This window comes from Rhinoderma darwinii, chromosome 9 (assembly GCF_050947455.1).
Source record: "Rhinoderma darwinii isolate aRhiDar2 chromosome 9, aRhiDar2.hap1, whole genome shotgun sequence".
Classification (NCBI taxonomy): Eukaryota; Metazoa; Chordata; class Amphibia; order Anura; family Rhinodermatidae; genus Rhinoderma; species Rhinoderma darwinii.
This window is the reverse complement of record NC_134695.1, coordinates 102,373,731-102,392,034: the sequence shown is the minus strand read 5'-3', so window position 1 is coordinate 102,392,034 and position 18,304 is coordinate 102,373,731. Positions and strand designations below refer to the sequence as shown.

At 41.4% G+C, this 18,304-nt stretch overlaps 1 protein-coding gene across 6 annotated transcripts in view; it reads left to right on the top strand.

Moving 5' to 3' along the window:
- Window positions 1-18,304, top strand: part of CMIP (c-Maf inducing protein) — a 158,302-nt gene that overhangs the window by 73,357 nt on the left and 66,641 nt on the right. For 4 of the 6 annotated variants that reach the window (XM_075838663.1, XM_075838664.1, XM_075838665.1 and 1 more), the window contains exons 4-5: window positions 14,491-14,652; window positions 17,199-17,240. In XM_075838663.1, the coding sequence (XP_075694778.1) occupies window positions 14,491-14,652; window positions 17,199-17,240 (204 nt within the window). Of the gene's footprint in view, window positions 1-10,979; window positions 11,137-14,490; window positions 14,653-17,198; window positions 17,241-18,304 lie in introns of those variants that run through there. The other 2 variants (XM_075838667.1, XM_075838668.1) reach the window with 2 other exon arrangements.

Below are 18,304 nucleotides of genomic sequence, written 5' to 3'. Positions count from 1 at the left end.
TGGACAGCACATGGTTGAGAATTCTGCCGTCTTGTAGGACAATGACCTACGTGTGTAATTAAAGTATATTAATTCCCTAATCCATGAATATACAACCTAAAGGACCTGTATCACATCCGATGTCTTTTTTTCGGCTGCGTTCTAGAGAAGCAAAATACAGAAGCTTTGTTCTTCGAGAAAGTGTGAAACGCAGAGAATATGTTCTAAAATATTGAAATTACCTTCTTTGAAACCTGTTTTGCATATTTTGTGACATATCACAAACAGAAGGACCTAAGGATTTCATATAACATTCAAATATTTATATAATGAAGAGTTTGTCAGAAGCGGCTGAGCTGGGTTTGTCAGAAGAGGCTGAGCTGGGTTTGGCCGGCGCGGCAGAGCTGGGCTTGGCCGGCTCGGCAGAGCTGGGCTTGGCCGGAGCGGCAGAGCTGGGCTTGGCCGGAGCGGCAGAGCTGGGCTTGGCCGGAGCGGCAGAGCTGGGCTTGGCCGGAGCGGCAGAGCTGGGCTTGGCCGGAGCGGCAGAGCTGGGCTTGGCCGGAGCGGCAGAGCTGGGCTTGGCCGGAGCGGCAGAGCTGGGCTTGGCCGGAGCGGCAGAGCTGGGCTTGGCCGGAGCGGCAGAGCTGGGCTTGGCCGGAGCGGCAGAGCTGGGCTTGGCCGGAGCGGCAGAGCTGGGCTTGGCAGTAGGTTCATCTGTAGGTTACCAAGTGGAGTCCAATGGTTGTCCTGGTGGTTACTAATACATCTTAATTTCAGTTCTTACACAACTGCTTTATAAGAGGCTTAGAACGACGGTTCATGTAGTGTATACTGGAAGCTGCAGTGAAATAATCATAATGGTTTCCAGTTTCATCTTCTGAATGGAAGAATTCAATGTGCGTTCATCTATTTTGTACGCCTGGGAAGGAATGCTGCTTCACACAAGGATTACACAGATTTCTCATTCATACCTTCAAAGGTTGCCATTAAGAATTCCTGTAAGGGGCATGCCCGGTTTACAGCTCCAAATCCTGTATTGTAATACAGTGAGAGATGGTAGGAATATCTTTAATGGTAAAGGTAGTCACAGAGCGTTCACAACAGTGCGGACAAAACCTTCCAGATGTTATAGATGGCTTGTCAATTATACATGGTATCCAATCACATTGCAGTTGTAAGATGAGAGCTGCCACCTGGTTGGTTATTGGGATCAAATTCATCCATCACATGAGCGGATCACAATGGTTCCAGTAGCCTTAAAACCCTTTTGATCGGCGGCAGAGGGGATAGGGGGAGTCTGTAATCTGGACTAGGAGCTAATGGTATTTTGAAGGTGACCATTCCTTTAAATATACCGATCTATGTTTTAAAAGGGTTTTCAACCTTTAACAAACTATATCCGAACACATTTTAAATATATATTAAACTAACTTTCTAATATACTTACCTATTCAAAGATCTTGAATCTTCAATTAGTTAGCACTTCTGATGACATCCCGACCGGTCTTCTATCTGCAAGAATGGCGCGCGCGTCATCTGTGACGTCCCTGTAGTGGACCGTTCCTATCGACGATGCAGCAAACTAGTGCATGCGTCGTTCAATAAATCTTTATTTGAATCACGCATGCGCTGTTAAATGATAATACATTGCGCCTGCAGGACCGGAAGAGAGACAGAGGTAAATAAACCTTCAAAATGTAAACAAATAAGCGTTATCGTGAATGAAAAATTACAAATAAAATAAAAACGTTATTCAGGGGGGTTTCTTTAAGATAATAATAAGCGGAAGAGAGATGAAAATAAATAAATAAATTTGGATTTCGGAAAACCCCTTTAAGGGTAAGCTATGACCATGGGAGGGTAAACGTAGGGTAACATTATTCCGTAGGTCAAAGAAACGGAGAGAAAGTAGTCTAAAGTGCGGTACTTTTCTTGTTGTGGAAACAAAGGCTGCTCCTCTGTGTAAAACCTGTAGGTGCACATACAGCAATTACCTAATATGCTTCTATTATAGTTATTTCCCCCTATATGAGTGGGTTTAATCTGCAGGGCAATAACACTACACCATGCTCAAATATCCCATATCTCCTGAAGAGCTGCAGGGAAGCAACTTCTATCCATTTGTACTAAACTATTATGGGATTGCCTACAATAAGTCCCACATAATAGCACATAATCTAAGACTGTCCTGCTAAATCCCTAGCACCTGGGAGGCATGCCTTAGAGCGTGCTGTAAGACTTGATTACGGGAATCTTATGCTGAATAATGGAAAGTGACCATATATTTTACTAGTCATTAAAGTCACTGTAAACGTTATGTCAGCACTAGAGACTGCAGACGGCTTCATGTTCCAGGCGGCACGCAAGCCGCAAGCTGTGTACCATCTCGAGTCAGGTAGTCGCTCAAACATGGCATCATTTAGTAAGGTAATTATATAAATTTCTTTCTAATGGCCGTTATCAACAGTCTAATGAACCTTTGCACCTCCACTCTAATTATGAGCAATTTCTGGATTCCGAGAAGCCAAGATCAGGCGTCATGTTGTCCTAAACACAGTCTTAAATTGTCACCTCCTCCCCCCTGTAATAAACAGTAACTCGTCTTCCAGAAAACTGTGCCCCCCCCCCCCCCCCATTTGCCTTTACCTGTTGCAAGGTTTGACTCTTCATTCAGCAAATGGTTAAACCGTGAAACCTGTTCAAGACGACAACCCAAATTTCAAGTGAAAATTTGCATTTTAGGGGGTAGTCCTCTCAAAGAAGAGGCCATGTTATGTTCAGGAACACTTTCTGCAACCCCACACGTTTGATATCCGGACGTGAAATTCACTTGGCTGTTCCAGTTCAGACACGGTCTAGGGATAAGTTTCATAAACCCTACACTTCAAGTAACACCACAGATAAAAGTTGCACACTATTAAGTTTGGTGACCGTGGGGGCCACAACAATTTGCTCACTGTGCGTCGTTCTGTGAATTCTATATGAACTTGGCATAGGGACTCATGCGACGTATAGCAAGCACCTCCATTGTTGGAAAAAACCATACTCATGCTCTCGATCAGTTAATTGTGAGTAAAATTGCTCGAAGATCAAAGAATATTGCACTTCCAATCCGTCCAAAGACATTTTTACTGTAAGACCATTTTAATTAACGAGGCCCAATAAGCATTATCCTGTACAGACCACATAAGGGAAACTGGGTTCTGTTTTTCCTGGCCCACCCTGTAGAATGATCTAGGGCTGGACATATCCCAGGAGCCAGGTAGACAATGCCCCTAGATATTTGCTCTCAGTGTCTTGGGTTTTGGGTTGATCCATATTGATATCTATGGAAGTTCCTGTTGACTGGCTACTAAAAAGATCACGCTGGGTCCAGGAGTAGTCCGATTGGCTTCTAAAGTCTACAGTAATGTGTCCACCCATAAATTACCCCATAAATGCCCACCTATTAAAGCGAGTCTGTCACCAGACTGTCCGGGTTAAACTAGTAACGGGGTATTGTATAGAAGACTAACCTGTTTCTAGCATTTATTTTCATTTTCTGCTTACTGCCTCCTCTGTAGAGAAACAGGTTTTGTTAAGTTTATGCTAATGAGCATTTAGGTGCAATGAGGGCACTACCATTGCACCTAAATGCTCTTACATCGCTCCCAATTCAACCCCCCTCCCTTTTTACATTGATTGAAAGGGGCCAGACTGCAGAATCGGCGAGTTCATGCCTGGCCCCGTACTAACTCTAGCACGCGCGCGTGCCCCTGCTCTTTACTAGGCGCATGCGCAGTATGATCTTTCTGCTCAACGTTCTAATCTGCAATACTGCGCATGCGCAGAATCCCTGCTCTTTATTCGGCCCATTAACAGTAGTGCCGATTTGAATGTCGAGCAGAAAGATTGTACTGCTCATGCGCCGAGTGAAGAGCAGGGACGCGCGCGCTTTACAGATAGCACAGGGCCAGGCATGAACGCGCCGACTCTGCTGTCTGGCCCCTGTCAATCAATGTAAGAAGGGAGGGAGGGGAGTTGAACTGGGGAGCGACGTAAGAGCATTTAGGGGCAATGGTAACGCCCTCATTTCACATAAATGCTCATTAGCATAAACCTAATAACTTATTTCTCTACAAAGGAGGCAGTAAGAGGAAAATGAAAATAAACGTTAGAAACCGGTCTATACAATACCCTGTTACTAGTTTAACGCTGACATTCTGATGACAGACTCTCTAAGTATAATCAATAAGGGGTTTTGAAGCCAGTACAAAGAAGTGGACAAGGAGCTGGTCATGTTGATTTGCCGGTCGGTCAGTGACACGTGGCTCAGATTATTCTGTTCCGGGAGATGACCTCGTGAAGCAGGCCACTCTTTAAACTCTTAAATGGTCTTCCTGCACTCTAACAAAAGTAATTTAATTTAGCTTTTTACTGTTATTGTCCACAGTGCCGTTTATTTCCTCTGAATTATTGCTCGTGTATTACCAAGTTCTTTAAATTTACAAAAAATATATATAAATGGTTAAATGATATAGAATAACCAAAATTATTGAGATTTCGAACAGGAGAAAGGTTGTCACCATTATAGAATTCCATAATTGTTGTACAAGCCTGGTGGATCTCATGAGCACCATAAGTAGACCAGATATTAACAACATATAGGGTATTTATTTACAGTGGAGTTCTCTTTTCTATAGGTTGGATGAGTTCGGTTCCTGTATATCTTCTAGACAGACTTCATAAGAGAGTATTTTGCTTCGTAGGGCTTCCTAAGTTGAGGGGCTCCATACCTATTGTCTGATGTAGTTACATGAACATCTTCACTATTATGCTTGTGTTTTACATTTTGTCCGCCATCTTTTCTCCAGTAGACCTCACAAATTACGATCGTAAGTGAGTTTTCGAATGCTACAGTATGTTCTGCAGTGACCACACTTGGAACAAATCAGTTTTTTTGCAGTTGCAGAATAAAGGTTTAGTTACACAGATTAAGATTTGGTCTGGCGTGTGACCAGAAGCCTTGGTCTTGGAACGACAATAGCGGAAGAAAGAACATGGAAAGCAGGGACGTGACCGGAGCCTTTATTAAGAAATATGCGTATGTCCCTATCATAACCTAGATGTAATATTGCCACAAATTCATGCCTAGAATATTGCCACAGATTCATGCCTAGAATATTGCCACAGATTCATGCCTAGAATATTGCCACAGATTCAGGTCTAGAATATTGCCACAGATTCAGGTCTAGAATATTGCCACAGGTATCAAACTATTAGTCTCATTTCTTAATTGCAGCTAATTCATTTGATTAGAAGGCAGTGGCTTCAGATATACGGGTGATGATTCCCAAGCTGTCAGACTACCTGTATTTAGATACTACCACCATTGTTGAGGGCCCATGGACTTCACATTAAACTGCACTTTGTACCTTGGGGCTTGTCGTTGTCGAAGACCCCAATGCTCATTATGGTATCAAAATTCTCTGTGCCATTGTCTTTTCGGATCACCCACAAAAGCCAAAGCATTTTCTGGTGGCCATCATGTTATGGATATGAGTTACGTGTTTTACGTGGCAATGGTCTGTAATCTGGAGTGTAGTACCTTGGATCATCGGTGCTGCAGGGAATTCTTAATGTGATCCGAGCAATCGAAGTAGACTTATGGGATGAAGAGTCTTTTAAGGATTTCTATTAATATAGCGAACAACGTGTTTTAACACTTTACATTAGGAAGGTTGAAATACATTATGTACTATATTAAAAAAATCCTTAAAAGGATAAAACCTACACTCCAGGTTACTCTTTCTTCCTGAGGACAGGCAGCAGTAGATGAGCTCTATACGTACAATAGTGTTGTGTCTATTACATAACTTTAACTGGTGAGAAACGACACGGTTACTTTTCATTAGTCCATTAGTGGTCCCAAAGGTACATCTGTCCTTGTCTTTCCTGAAATGGTCTGGGACGTATCTTCGTGTCTGGCATCATCATATGACCTAAGTTATCACATAGTCCAGGCCTTCTAATCTCTCACATGTGTATCTATACCTTTATACAGGGATGTGATGGTTAATCCATCAGATACATATGTATTGAAAAACGGGCATAGAAAAAATACACTTGACCTTATTAGAATTTTAATTTCTGTTAGCGTATGTCTTTAAAGAGGCTGTCACCAGATTCTCAAACCCCTATCTCCTATTGCATGTGATCGGCGCTGCAATGTAGATAACAGTAACGTTTTTGTTTTTTTTTAAAACGTTCATTTTTGGCCAAGTTATGAGCTATTTTATATATATGCAAATGAGCTTTGAAATGGACAACTGGGCGTTTTTTTTTCCGTTCTGTCCAACTGGGCGTGTATTGTGTTTTTAACTGGGCGTGTTTATGTGTATGACGCTGACCAATCAGTGACCAGTCAGCGTCATACACTCCTCAACATCTGCACGCTCCTCTCCTGAAATATTCTGTGCTGCTGTGAACTCTGCTCTTACCATTACGTAGCTCTCAGTCTGTTACCTCTCCTCCACTCCTGTCCTCAATAACACCTTCACATGATTGGCAAGTCACCATCCCGCACAAGATCTGCACGCTCATCTCCTGAAATACTCTGTGCTGCCTTAAACTCTGTGGACAGGTCAGGATCCTGTTTTTTTTAAATGCTGCTGGGGAACCCGCTCGATCCACTATATAAGGCTGTGCCTCCATCCTCTTCTGTCACTTGTTTCCCAAGAACTGTAAACTTTCAGATTGGTTGCGCTGTGAATATTCGGAGAACGTGATTGGTTTATGTTCAGGGTAATGAACATACAGACAAGCAGTAGAAGACTGACTAAAAAGCTCATTTGCATAAATATAAAATTGCTCATAACTTGGCCAAAAATGAACGTTTTAAAAAAAAAACAAAAAACGTTACTGTTATCTACATTGCAGCGCCGATCACGTGCAATAGGAGATAGGGGTTTGACAATCTGGTGACAGAGCCTCTTTAAGGTGTTTGTAGCTTTATAAACACGAAGAGGGTGACTTATCAATTGATTAAAAATAATTGTAATTTTTCAAGCTTCAAACGGACGCACAATATTTAATAAATTTGGGCACGTAATGTTTGTCTTAAGTCTCTATTTTTATTGTACCTTCCTCAGATATATTTAGAACATTTAGAGCTTGTAAAGTTTGGTATGGGGCCCAGCACTTTAAATTTATGCCCCTTTGACCATGCCTGAAATACAGAAATTTCGTAACTAATTTTGATTTATGTACCAAAAAGTCAGAATATATGTTCTCCATAGCGTTTTTATGTTACAAAATTATAATGGACAACCGTTTTGTAATGTATTCGATACAAATATAGTCCACTGTTTTAGTGGAGTACGATTTTACAAAGGCACATATGATAAATTTGTCTTATTTGCTTATTATTAAGCCACACCTACTTTTATCGACAAAATATCAACGTAATGGACAAGGCGATTCCTATAAGAAAAAAGACGCTAATAATTTCTAACCCATAAAACGAACACATAAAACTGCTCCAGTACTTTAAGAAGTTCCCCTTTGAGACTGGGAAGTGTTCTTTACGCCGTAACTGCACAAACCTAGCTAAAGCCCTAAACCGAGAGACGCTTCCTGATGCAGAAATGAATAGCCAAACTCATTGTAGTTTTGAAGGAAAGCTGAATCTGTTCCAACCTCTCTCAGCATTTAGTAAGCGCGCACGGCTGTTATTTTTCATGCACAAATCACTCCCAGCTGCATGTGCTTTTCAAGCTATTGTAATTCTAGACCAAGGCCTCTGGTCACGTGCCAGACCAAGCAATAATCTCCGTAACTAATGGCTACATGCATGTGCTGAAGGCCTCGAACACAAAGGGATGAAAGTCAGACATGCACTAGATGATGGGGAAAGGATCAACGAACGCTTGTCATTCGAATTACATTCCTATAAAACGGGACGAGACTTTATCCGCCCAGGTCTCCCCTAGACTCCTACAAACCGTATATTGCAGAGAAGACAAAAGTCCTAGAACCTGTGGCCGAAGATGTAGAGAGTCTTCATCAATCTGACGAATGTTCCAATATTTTTGGTGATCCTGATTTATATATCCTTTTTTTGTGGGTAAAGTGGTCGTACTGGTGGTTAGCCAGTGTCTGTCCAGGTTTATGATCAGTTGCTTCTATCTTCTGCTTGTCGGGGGTCTGGACACCAAGATTCCTCAATGAGCACCATGCCCCATTTGGCTTCTGTTTGGCTTTTTAATCGACCGATTTAGTGGGGGTTTGGGCGCCTGGATCCTCACCAGTATAGTAAAAGGGCACTGAGACCCTCCTCTTATCACTAGAATAAATGGGGCTATGCACTTATCAGGGTCTGTCCCCTTTTTACATTTCTGGACTTCATTCAGGATAGACTATGTAACTTATAGGTGCGGTTCTCCGTGCCCAGTCCTTTGCCGATACCATCTCCTGCCATGTCTCTCTATGACATGTCAGAAGAAACATTTTTGGAAGTACTGGTCATATATGATGCTCTATATCTATAACTCCAAAGTAAAATCTAGGAAACCTGTTTTGATACCAGATCAATGCTGCCACGTGTATTTCCTACACGTGTGGATGGACATGGTTGGTCAATGAATAAATAACTTCTTACCCGAGGGGGTTCTCAGTGTTATTGTGTAGATATGTATCTGTGACACAACCAGGCTTGTATTCACCACATTTATCCTCCTCCGGCATCGCAACAACATCTCCAACATCATTAACATGATAAAATAATGTTTTTGGTAGAAGTGATATTTTTACATAGCAAATAATTCACTTGTAGTAGAAATGAAACCGACCCAACAATTAGGACATGCATGCCACTCATTCTGAGCAATTGAATCATTAATTGAAAGGGGCTTCTTCAAAATAATAGCAGTGAGGAGGTAAATTGGTGAAGCCATTCCGTTGAATAAAAGGTTTACATTTTGGCCCTTATTTAAGGTAAGGTAGGAGGGTGGCAAATGTTGCACGTTGGTTATAGTGCATTTCCGTCTGAAATACTGGGGAAAAAGGGTTGTTCGAAATTGTTCTGATGAAAAACGTACTTTGATTAAAAAGTTGATTGGAGAGGGAAAAACATAGAGAAGTGCAGCAAATTATAGGCTGCTCAGCTAAAATGATCTCCAATGCCTTGAAGTGGCAACTAAAACCTGAAAGATGTGGAAGAAAGCGGGAACTACTGTTCAAATGGATCGAAGAATAGCCAAAATGGCAAAGGCTCAGCCAATGATCACCTCCAGAGAGATCAATGAAGATGTGAAGTTACCAGTGAGAACTGCTGCAATCCGAAGACGATTAAGTGAAGCCAAGTTACCGAACTCCCCGCAAAGTCCCGTTGTTGAAAAAAAAAACATGCCTGAATGGGGTAAAATTTGCCAAGGAACACATTGACTGGCCCAAAGAGAAATGGCGCAAAACACTTTGTGGACTGATGAAAGTAAAATTGTACTTTTTGGGTTGAGTTATCCGCAGACCGTATGTCAGACAACCCCGGAGCACTGAATTCAAGCCACAGTACACTGTGAAAACAGTAAAGCAAGGTGCTGCAAAAATCATGATATGGGATGTTTCTCATACCATGGTATTGGGCCTATTTATCGCATACAAGAGATTATGGATCAGTTTGAATATATCGAAATAATTGAGATCATGTTGCCCTATGCCGAAGAAGAAATGCCCTAGAAATGGGTGTTTCAACACGACAATGACCCAAAACACACCAGTAAGCGAACAACATCTTGGTTACAAACAGGATTGAGGTAATGGAGTGACCAGCCCAATCCCCTGACCTCAATCCCATAGAGAACTTGTGGGGTGACAAAAAAATGTGGTTTATGAGGCAAAACCCCAAAATGCAGAAGAACTGTGGAATGTCGTCCAATCCTCCTGGACTGGAATATCTATTCGGAAGTTGGTCGGCTCCATGTAACACAAATGTCAAGAACTTCTCAGAAACAATGGTTATGCCACGAAATATTTGGTCCGTAAAGTGAAATCTGAAACACTTTTTCAGTTTATACGTTACATTTTTGCGTTTTTTAAAGAAGAAATCTGCCACTGCTGTTTTTGAACAGCCTAATATTCCTTTTTCTTTACTTTCTGTAAGAGATGAACACAAACTGGTGAAATGTTGCATTCAGGCAAATAAGTGATTCTAATGATTTTGTGCTTTTTTTTTAAACTCGCTGCTATTTTTTTGAACACTACTGTCCATCCACTGTACCCTCAATCACTTCTCCTCCGCTAATTCTAGAAAATCTCGTGCGCATACCTGCAGGAAATCGGGTACTACCTAAAATCTGCAGCAAATAGAAGTCCTTGACGTCTTCTCTTCATTAAAAATGTTTTTCAGATGTTTCTTACATAACTTTTCCTGGGAGAGCTGGGTGATCAGTCAGGCCGCTATTACAGAGGTGGGCCCCCCAACTTTCTTGATCTACTGATCATTGCATTACTGGACAGACTTGCCATTCAGGACTGTAGGAAAGCTGGTGCGCGCTCTAATGGTGGTTAGAGGGGTTTTCACCCAGCTTTCCCGCAAATGGATATAACAGCAGTTTTTTTTTTTTGTTTTTTTTCCAAGACTACGACTACAGGACTTGTACTTACGGGTGATTTTTTGATTGTAGGAGGAAATGCTCTACATATAACCGGTTTGTTCTGTCAGTGAAGAAGATTATTGCTCTTTGGAGTAAATATGAAATAACGTTCTACCAGTGAACAGAATCTATTGTGATATATATATGTGTGTGTATATGTAATGTGTATGTATATATGTATTCTGTAGATATAGACGTGTGCCCAGCCTATTGCATGGTGATCACTTCTCTAGACGTATGACTCTCAGGCAAGGAAAAAACACAGATAAGATTTTTTTTTCTCGTTGTCACGCGCCTCAGCATGTGACAGCAGGGACCACAGCAACCAATGAAACCAGCAGAGCCATTTTATAAGACGCAGATCTTTCAACACATCAAATATTTTAGGGTGACGGCAGAGAGCTGCATTTTTTGGTCCTGCTGATTGGCAATAAGGAGACGTTGTCGGTCCCACTGCAGTGCCTGGAAAGCCGGGAATAACGGAAATCCAGGGAAAACATTTCAGCAGCCGGTAAGAGCCTGTCTGGTAAGGAAGGGCTTCCTCGTGGGCATTTTTAACCAGTTCACTACCACAGGAGGTGATTTTCAGAGCATCTGAGGGAAGCACGCTGAAATGACTGGAGCTGAATCTGTATTCTATTTGTCATTTGCTTGACCTCTTGCTAGCCAAAGCTTCCTTTTCTTTTTTTTTTCTGATATCTGATTTAGCTCCGATGTTGCAGTTAAATTTACCAGCTTGGAAGGCGGAATAATCTATTATTTTTTTTAATAGAAGACATGGTTTACTTGCAGGCTGTATATGGAGAGTATAAATCAGACATAAAGGGGTGATCGGCAATAGTAATCCATAATTCAGATGTAGCAGAGCTAAATGAATGGCTTAACTCTTTACAAGCTTCATCGTTTCTGCGTCGTGACAACGCCATGATTCAAATGGGTTGACTCATTGGACAACTCTACTTCTTATATTGCAAGTTCCTCTGAGGTCAGCTGATCACTATGGTGTCCCAGCAGACTAAATGTGCTGCTGCAGGGAAAATAAAGTATTGCATTTGAGCACCTGCTATCCTCTAGAGCTGGACACGGCTCTATCTGACATGGCCACCTTTTATAAGTGTAGAGTGGAATGAGTAGAACTAACTTGTCAAATATAATTGCAATGGGTAGTAACCTACTAAACAATCTGTTGATCACTGGTGGATTATCAACATGTCTTTGGCGGTGAATTGGTTAAACATGCAGGGTTCCAAGCGAAAACCTTGGGTAGGTTATTTCAAGACAACGCTACCACCTGGGTGATATAGGATGCTGTGCAATTGACGTAAGCGAATCAATGTTACTTGATCCCAGACTGTCCGTCACATTCTCATCCGTCTTAGGACAATTTCTCATTTTGCCTGCATTGTTTGACATTGTACAATGTTACATGTAGTCCACGAATCCAAAATATAGAAACCCTCCGATGGCTTGATAACAGCACGCATTTATTTAGGTACCGTATATCTCAAAGGTCACTGACTAACATAAATTGGGTCTGGCAGCAAGCTCGGTGGAAATCTTGTTTTCCGTCCAAAAAAAATAAAAAAATGTAAAAGTAACATAAATAATGATAAAAATGATATAAAAAGTAATATAAATAGTTTCATAAAACATGTAACTTGACAGTAGAAAAATAAACCTTTTGGGTGCTCATGTCATCTGTTTCCCTTTTATATATGACTATTATTTCATTATGTTGTGCCAAGATAATTTATCATGTGGTGTATGTGCCAGCCACATCTGATAAATGGTTATTATATGTCAAATAGTCTCCCATAGAAGCATTCAGTATGGTTATTATTGCTCATCTGAGTTCACTTCATTTCACTGCTCTGAAATCACCCCTTGTTTTTTATATAATTCTATTTCTTACTGAATTTGTTTCTTTCACGCAACTATTTGATAATCCAGAACCTCACAAGACCGGAAGTGGGATAAAACTCAATAATAGAACAATTTAAATGGGTTATCCACATTGAACAATCTCTTCTTGTTAGAAGCGTCCCTCAACAAAGTGATCACGAGGTGTTTTACTGCTGAGACCCCCAGTGATCAGTTGTTCGGAGATCAGGCACGAGTGCTCGGTTCCACTGCAGCGCCAACCACAGGGAAAATGGAGCGCTACACATTTTCCCACATCATCAATAAATTTTCATGTAATGCACAAACATGCCGGGTCCTCCAAAGCAAGAGCCACTCCTTATAGCCGCTCTCTGCCCTGGCTTAATAGAAAAGGGTCCTGAATATGAGACACCCCCCCCCCCCTTTCCTTTCCTTTTATCAACTCTTAATAGGGTAATTTAAATATGAGTTTTCTAAACCAGACAATCCCTTTAATTTAGAATTTAATATTATCCTGACGGGATTGTACGCTTAGGGGCTTGTCTTTTTGGAGAGAACCTATTTAGGCCACATCTAACTAATCGAGAGAGGCCTTCCTTGCTCCTTTAGTCAAAAAGGTTGTGTCCACTAGGGGACCACAACAACCCTTGATGTAAAGGATAGCTGGCCATTGATTTTAAGGGGCACTCCTTATGATCCTTTGTTTTCCCTGCAATGGATTAAAGGGGTCCTACTCTATAACATAGGCACTTCTGGACACAATAGGCCTCATGCATAAAAGCTGTTCTCATAAAAAGTGTTTGTGTTGCCTATGGCAACTTATCAGATTCCAGATTTAATTTTCCCAGAGCTTGGTTTAAAATAAAGAGGTGATCTGATTGGTTGCATGAAGCCCATTTTAAGGGAGTATATTACAATACTTGTCACACCATGTCAACCTGCAAGCCCAGCAGTCTCTGTACAGTGGCAGAATTGTGATTGGGGTGTAGAAGTTGCACTCTGCTGCAATTCCAGCCTTTACAGCACAGATTAAGAGGTCCCCAGCGTTGAGTCCCTCTTCCATCAGCTTGTCTAAAGGGGACCCATAGTATAAAACAACATTGACTGAAGTGGACTATCAATTTCAAGGACTCTCCTGTATCCAAGAGGAATTACTGGGTCCAATTTTATATATACGGTAGTTCAGAGGAGCCCTCTGTAGAGCATGTCAGTTTGCTGGAGCTATTACTGTATATTATTTGTATCCATTATTTATCGATCATTATGATATTCGAGGTTCATAGCTTTGACTCAGGAGCATAAAGTGCAGAAAGCTCTCGAAGAGGCAATGAGCAGAATTATATTGTACCGTGTTACTGTCGGGGGACAGACTTTGCGGTTGCATCACTCCCTAGAACAACCTTGTGTAGTACTGTTGCTATTGGTGTACTTTAAGGGTATGTCCACATTTCAAGCACCGTTTTACAGTTTGTTTTTTTATATATAAATATAATTTACTTATATAGCTGAGTAATTTTGTCAATACATTTGCTTTTACTGCTCTGGATTTACAGCCTGCAGAGCTGCATTTGCATTTCTGCTGGTTGCCGCTAGAAACTGCTTAGCTTCTATAAAGCCGTCGGGATTGTTTTCTCCTACTTCAGATTGCTATACAGTTCCTGGTGACGAGCTGACTCTTTCCAGACCGCAAATCACCAGAGCAAACTCTGTGTGGACATTGAACCAGAAAAGAATATTGGGGGATTTCAGCTCTAAAGCCGACACAATTGTGAATTCAAGTCTAGACTATAATAAAGGCTGTAACTCAGGATCAGTAAGTCTTTTATGTAGATAATTATATAGATAAGCTTTAAAATGGTGTTCAAAGTTGGACATATACTTTATAAAAAAATAATGCAAACCTAAAAGTAGAAAGTTTATAAAAAGTGCATGTTATTAGACCAGCTGACGATATTATGTGATATATTCTAAAAGTAAACACTGCAATTTTATCTTACAGAAAAAGATCTACAAGTACAAAAAGGTTCTGAGTAATCCAAATCGTTGGGAGGTTGTGTTAAAGGAGATTAGGTCCTTGGTGGACATGGCACTGACGTCCCCACTGCAAGATGACTCCATCCACCAGGCACCACTAGAAATTGTCTCCAAGTTACTATCAGAGGTGAGTGTTTGGGTGCAGTTACTCAGTTACCTGACTTATACCAATAGGCCTAATTTTTTAGTCAACAATTATATGTGCAAGCAGATGGCAGACTACATCAGACTGTTGCCTGCAACCAATTTTAAATTCAATAGGCTGTCCACAGTAGTGGACAGGAAAATCCCAAACCTTTCACATTTGACAGCAGACCTTAGGTGCCAACAAAATTCTACCACCAAATTCTAAACCCAAGCACACGTGAATGATACGGGCCCCTCCAGGGAACCAACACAAATTTTAGATCTTTTTTTTTTCTGCACGTAAAACTAACCAGATCTAAAACTCCTCATGTACAAATCAGACCAAACCTTGATGTTCTTCTATAAAAGAAGTAATCTCCGTAGTGATCCACGAGTGACCGTAACCTGTTTATAATAGAATGACATTTCCATTCCTATTAAGCTGTCAGTAAAATAAATGTCCTTTATTGTATGCAAGGAGGGTTTGCCCCATCGAGGAAGCAACATTTTCATATTCTTTGGCACAATTAATTTTGTACACAATGATGTGTCCAAAGAAAGGAACAATTTGTTTTTCTGTTCTCCATCTGGGACCGGTTGGGAATCCAACGATTTTTGTGTTAACTGTAAACACTTCAGTCTCTTCCGTTCACACTCGATGGCAGAAGGCTGGAACAACAATTAATACCAAGTATTAAGTCACTTTTCAGAAATGCAGAGATCATTTGCGTTTTGTGTATTAGTCATAGTACAGAAGTTTAGGCAATATTCAGAGTGGATAATGAAAGTGAAGGGTCACCTTTGGTGAATATTTTTCAAAATATTGGGGAATTGCCATTTCCTAAATAAATTTTATTCTCGGAACAGAAATATTTGTGTAATATGTATAATTTGAATTTCCTTTCAAATTCCCTGTGGTTGCCTTGCAGATTTGCGAGTTGAACACGTTTTCTGACCTGCGTTTTCTGTTCATTGACCGACTATAAGCTGCTGCAAGTTGCATCCAGTTTTCTGCTCATTTGTCTTCACGACATAGGCCATAGACGTAAAGATTTTTGCCAATACAATAAACATTTTCTTCTTGCATTTGGAACACTCATTGAGAGAGGGGTTAGAAACTATCGCTTTTAACACCCTAGACTAAATGATTCCAGTAAATGGTCGTAAATCGTTTGAATCGTTAATGGTAATCTTTACATCTATGGTTCGTTATGGTCATTCTATATCTAAGATGTCAAGTCAAACTTAATTTATCCTTATTTTGACCCCAAAAAAGACCTATCAGATGATATCATAGATAAAAATGTTCATTGTGCTAGTGGCGGTTAATATTCACATTATGGGGACCTCAAAGATCAGAGTGCACATCATGTTTGGCCAGGCACAGGAAAGGGTTTTGGCATCCACACATGTATATAAAGTTTATGTGGCCATATTTGCCAAATAACCGTTTCTCTGTCTCTATGATCAAGCAGTGTTCAGTTTACAGTAGCGCTCCTGCCCAATCATTAACCCAAGATTGGCACTAGACCCTATGACTTTTACTGGTGCCTGGGACACACCGTACCCACAAGTGTAGGCAACTTCTTGTCAATTACTGCTCAATGCAGTCTAAAAATAAATTTTACGTAGGCATGTGTCTGTACCATAGGATGCTCACTGAGATTCTACTCAATTTGTTGTGTTCTTCTGCGGATTGCAATAACAGGGCCCTGGTTAGTCCAGGCCAATAGATTGGTTTGCGTGTTAAAGAGGACCTGTCAGTAGATCATATAAGTTGAACTGGTTAACGGAACTTAATAGCGCTGTCTCCATGATTCCAGCTCTGGTTTTTTTTCTGTTCCAGAGATATGGCCACTGTTGTTTTGGCTCCCTATATGCTAATTTGTTGTAGTTAGTGTAGTTAGCCAATGGGGTGGAGCCAGCTTCCCTGCCTCTATGACCAGTCACATGATCGCAGTTTGAGGGTAGTACACGCCCTGTTGGCTAACTAGAGCAAATTAGTATAGGAGGGATCTAACACAACAGTGGGCTATATCTCTGGAAAAAGAACAGCGCTAGAATCAGGGAGACAGAGCTATTAAGTTCAGATAACATGTTCATCTTATATGACCTGGTGACAGATCCTCTTTACGCTTGTTTTTTTTGCCTTCTAGGGGGCTTACAGTATTGTGCACTTTTTCGTAATGTTCTTTACCAATGAAGAATTGAGTGTTTGGGAGAGTCTCTCAACATTTGGGGTTGGTGAGGCTTCTGACTGTCTATGGCTAATTTAACTTATGGGACCCCAAACTCCATTGTGATATTTTTTGTGATCTCACAGCTCTGTTGGATTTTGGTGCCTTGGCCTATAGGGACAATTATTATTTAATGCTGTATACATGTATGATGATTATTGCAGCCATATATATATTTAGGATGGATTTGCTCTTCTTACCACTTGACAGTTGTCTGATCATCTTCCCCTGTGTCCCTCCTTGATCTTTGATGTTTCAGTTGTGCTATGATGTTTTCAAAGAGATAATTGTTGGTGATTTATTCCTGCAGAACATTAATCTAACCACTCAGGAGCACGAGAGCATAATTGTGGTAAGTGAAGACATTTCTAGAAATATATGCTTTCTCTATGTGTCATGTCGTTGGGGTTAGTATTTGCAGGGTTAGGCCCCATGCACATGAACGTAAAAACGCCCGTAATTACGGCACGTGTTTACGGGCCCATGGACTTCTATTGGCGACGGGTACCTCCCCGTATGCTTACGGGAAGGTGCCCGTGCCATTGAAAAATAGAGAACATGTCCTATTTCAGGCCGTAATTACGGCACGGGCAGGCCCATAGAAGTCTATGGGGCTCCCGTAATTACGGGTGACTACGTGTGTGCACCCGTAATTACGGGAGCGTTGCTAGGCGATGTCAGTAAATAGTCACTGTCCAGGGTGCTGAAAGAGTTAAACGATCGGCAGTAACTGGTTCAGCACCCTAGACAGTGACTACCGATCACAATATAAATCAACCTGTAAAAAAAAAAGACGTTCATACTTACCCAGAACTCCCTGCTTCTTCCTCCAGTCCGGCCTCCCGGGATGAAGTCGTCACATGGACTGACGTGTCATCCAGGGAGGTCGGGCTGGATGTCGAGAGGGACGCGTCACCAAGGCAACGGCTGGGTAAGTATGAATTTCTTTTACTTTTACCTCGGAAAAGGCTGCCCCTTCTCTCTATCCTGCACTGATAGAGAGAAGGGCTGCCGATTAGTGCAGTGCAATTTTGCAGCGAAAACGTGCCTGTAAATACGGGTGGAATACTGGTGACACCGGACCTGTATTTACGGGCACGGGTCCGTAAATACTGGTGCAATACGGGTCGAATGCGTGGGACCAAGGACTCGTATTTACGCCAGTATTTACGGGAGGGAAAAAATACGTTTGTGTGAACATAGCCTAAGGCCTCATGCACACGCAGTTTTTTGCAGGAGTAAAATTCCTCCTGCAAAAACTGCTACAGACGTTTTTTGCACAGTGGTTTGGCAAAAACTCGTCAAAACACTCGTCGAGGCGTTTTTTTCCTGTTTCTGAATGATTGAAATGGGGTTTTGGAGGCGGAAACTGCCTCAAGATAGGTCATGTCGCTTCTTTTTACCGCGACTCGTTTT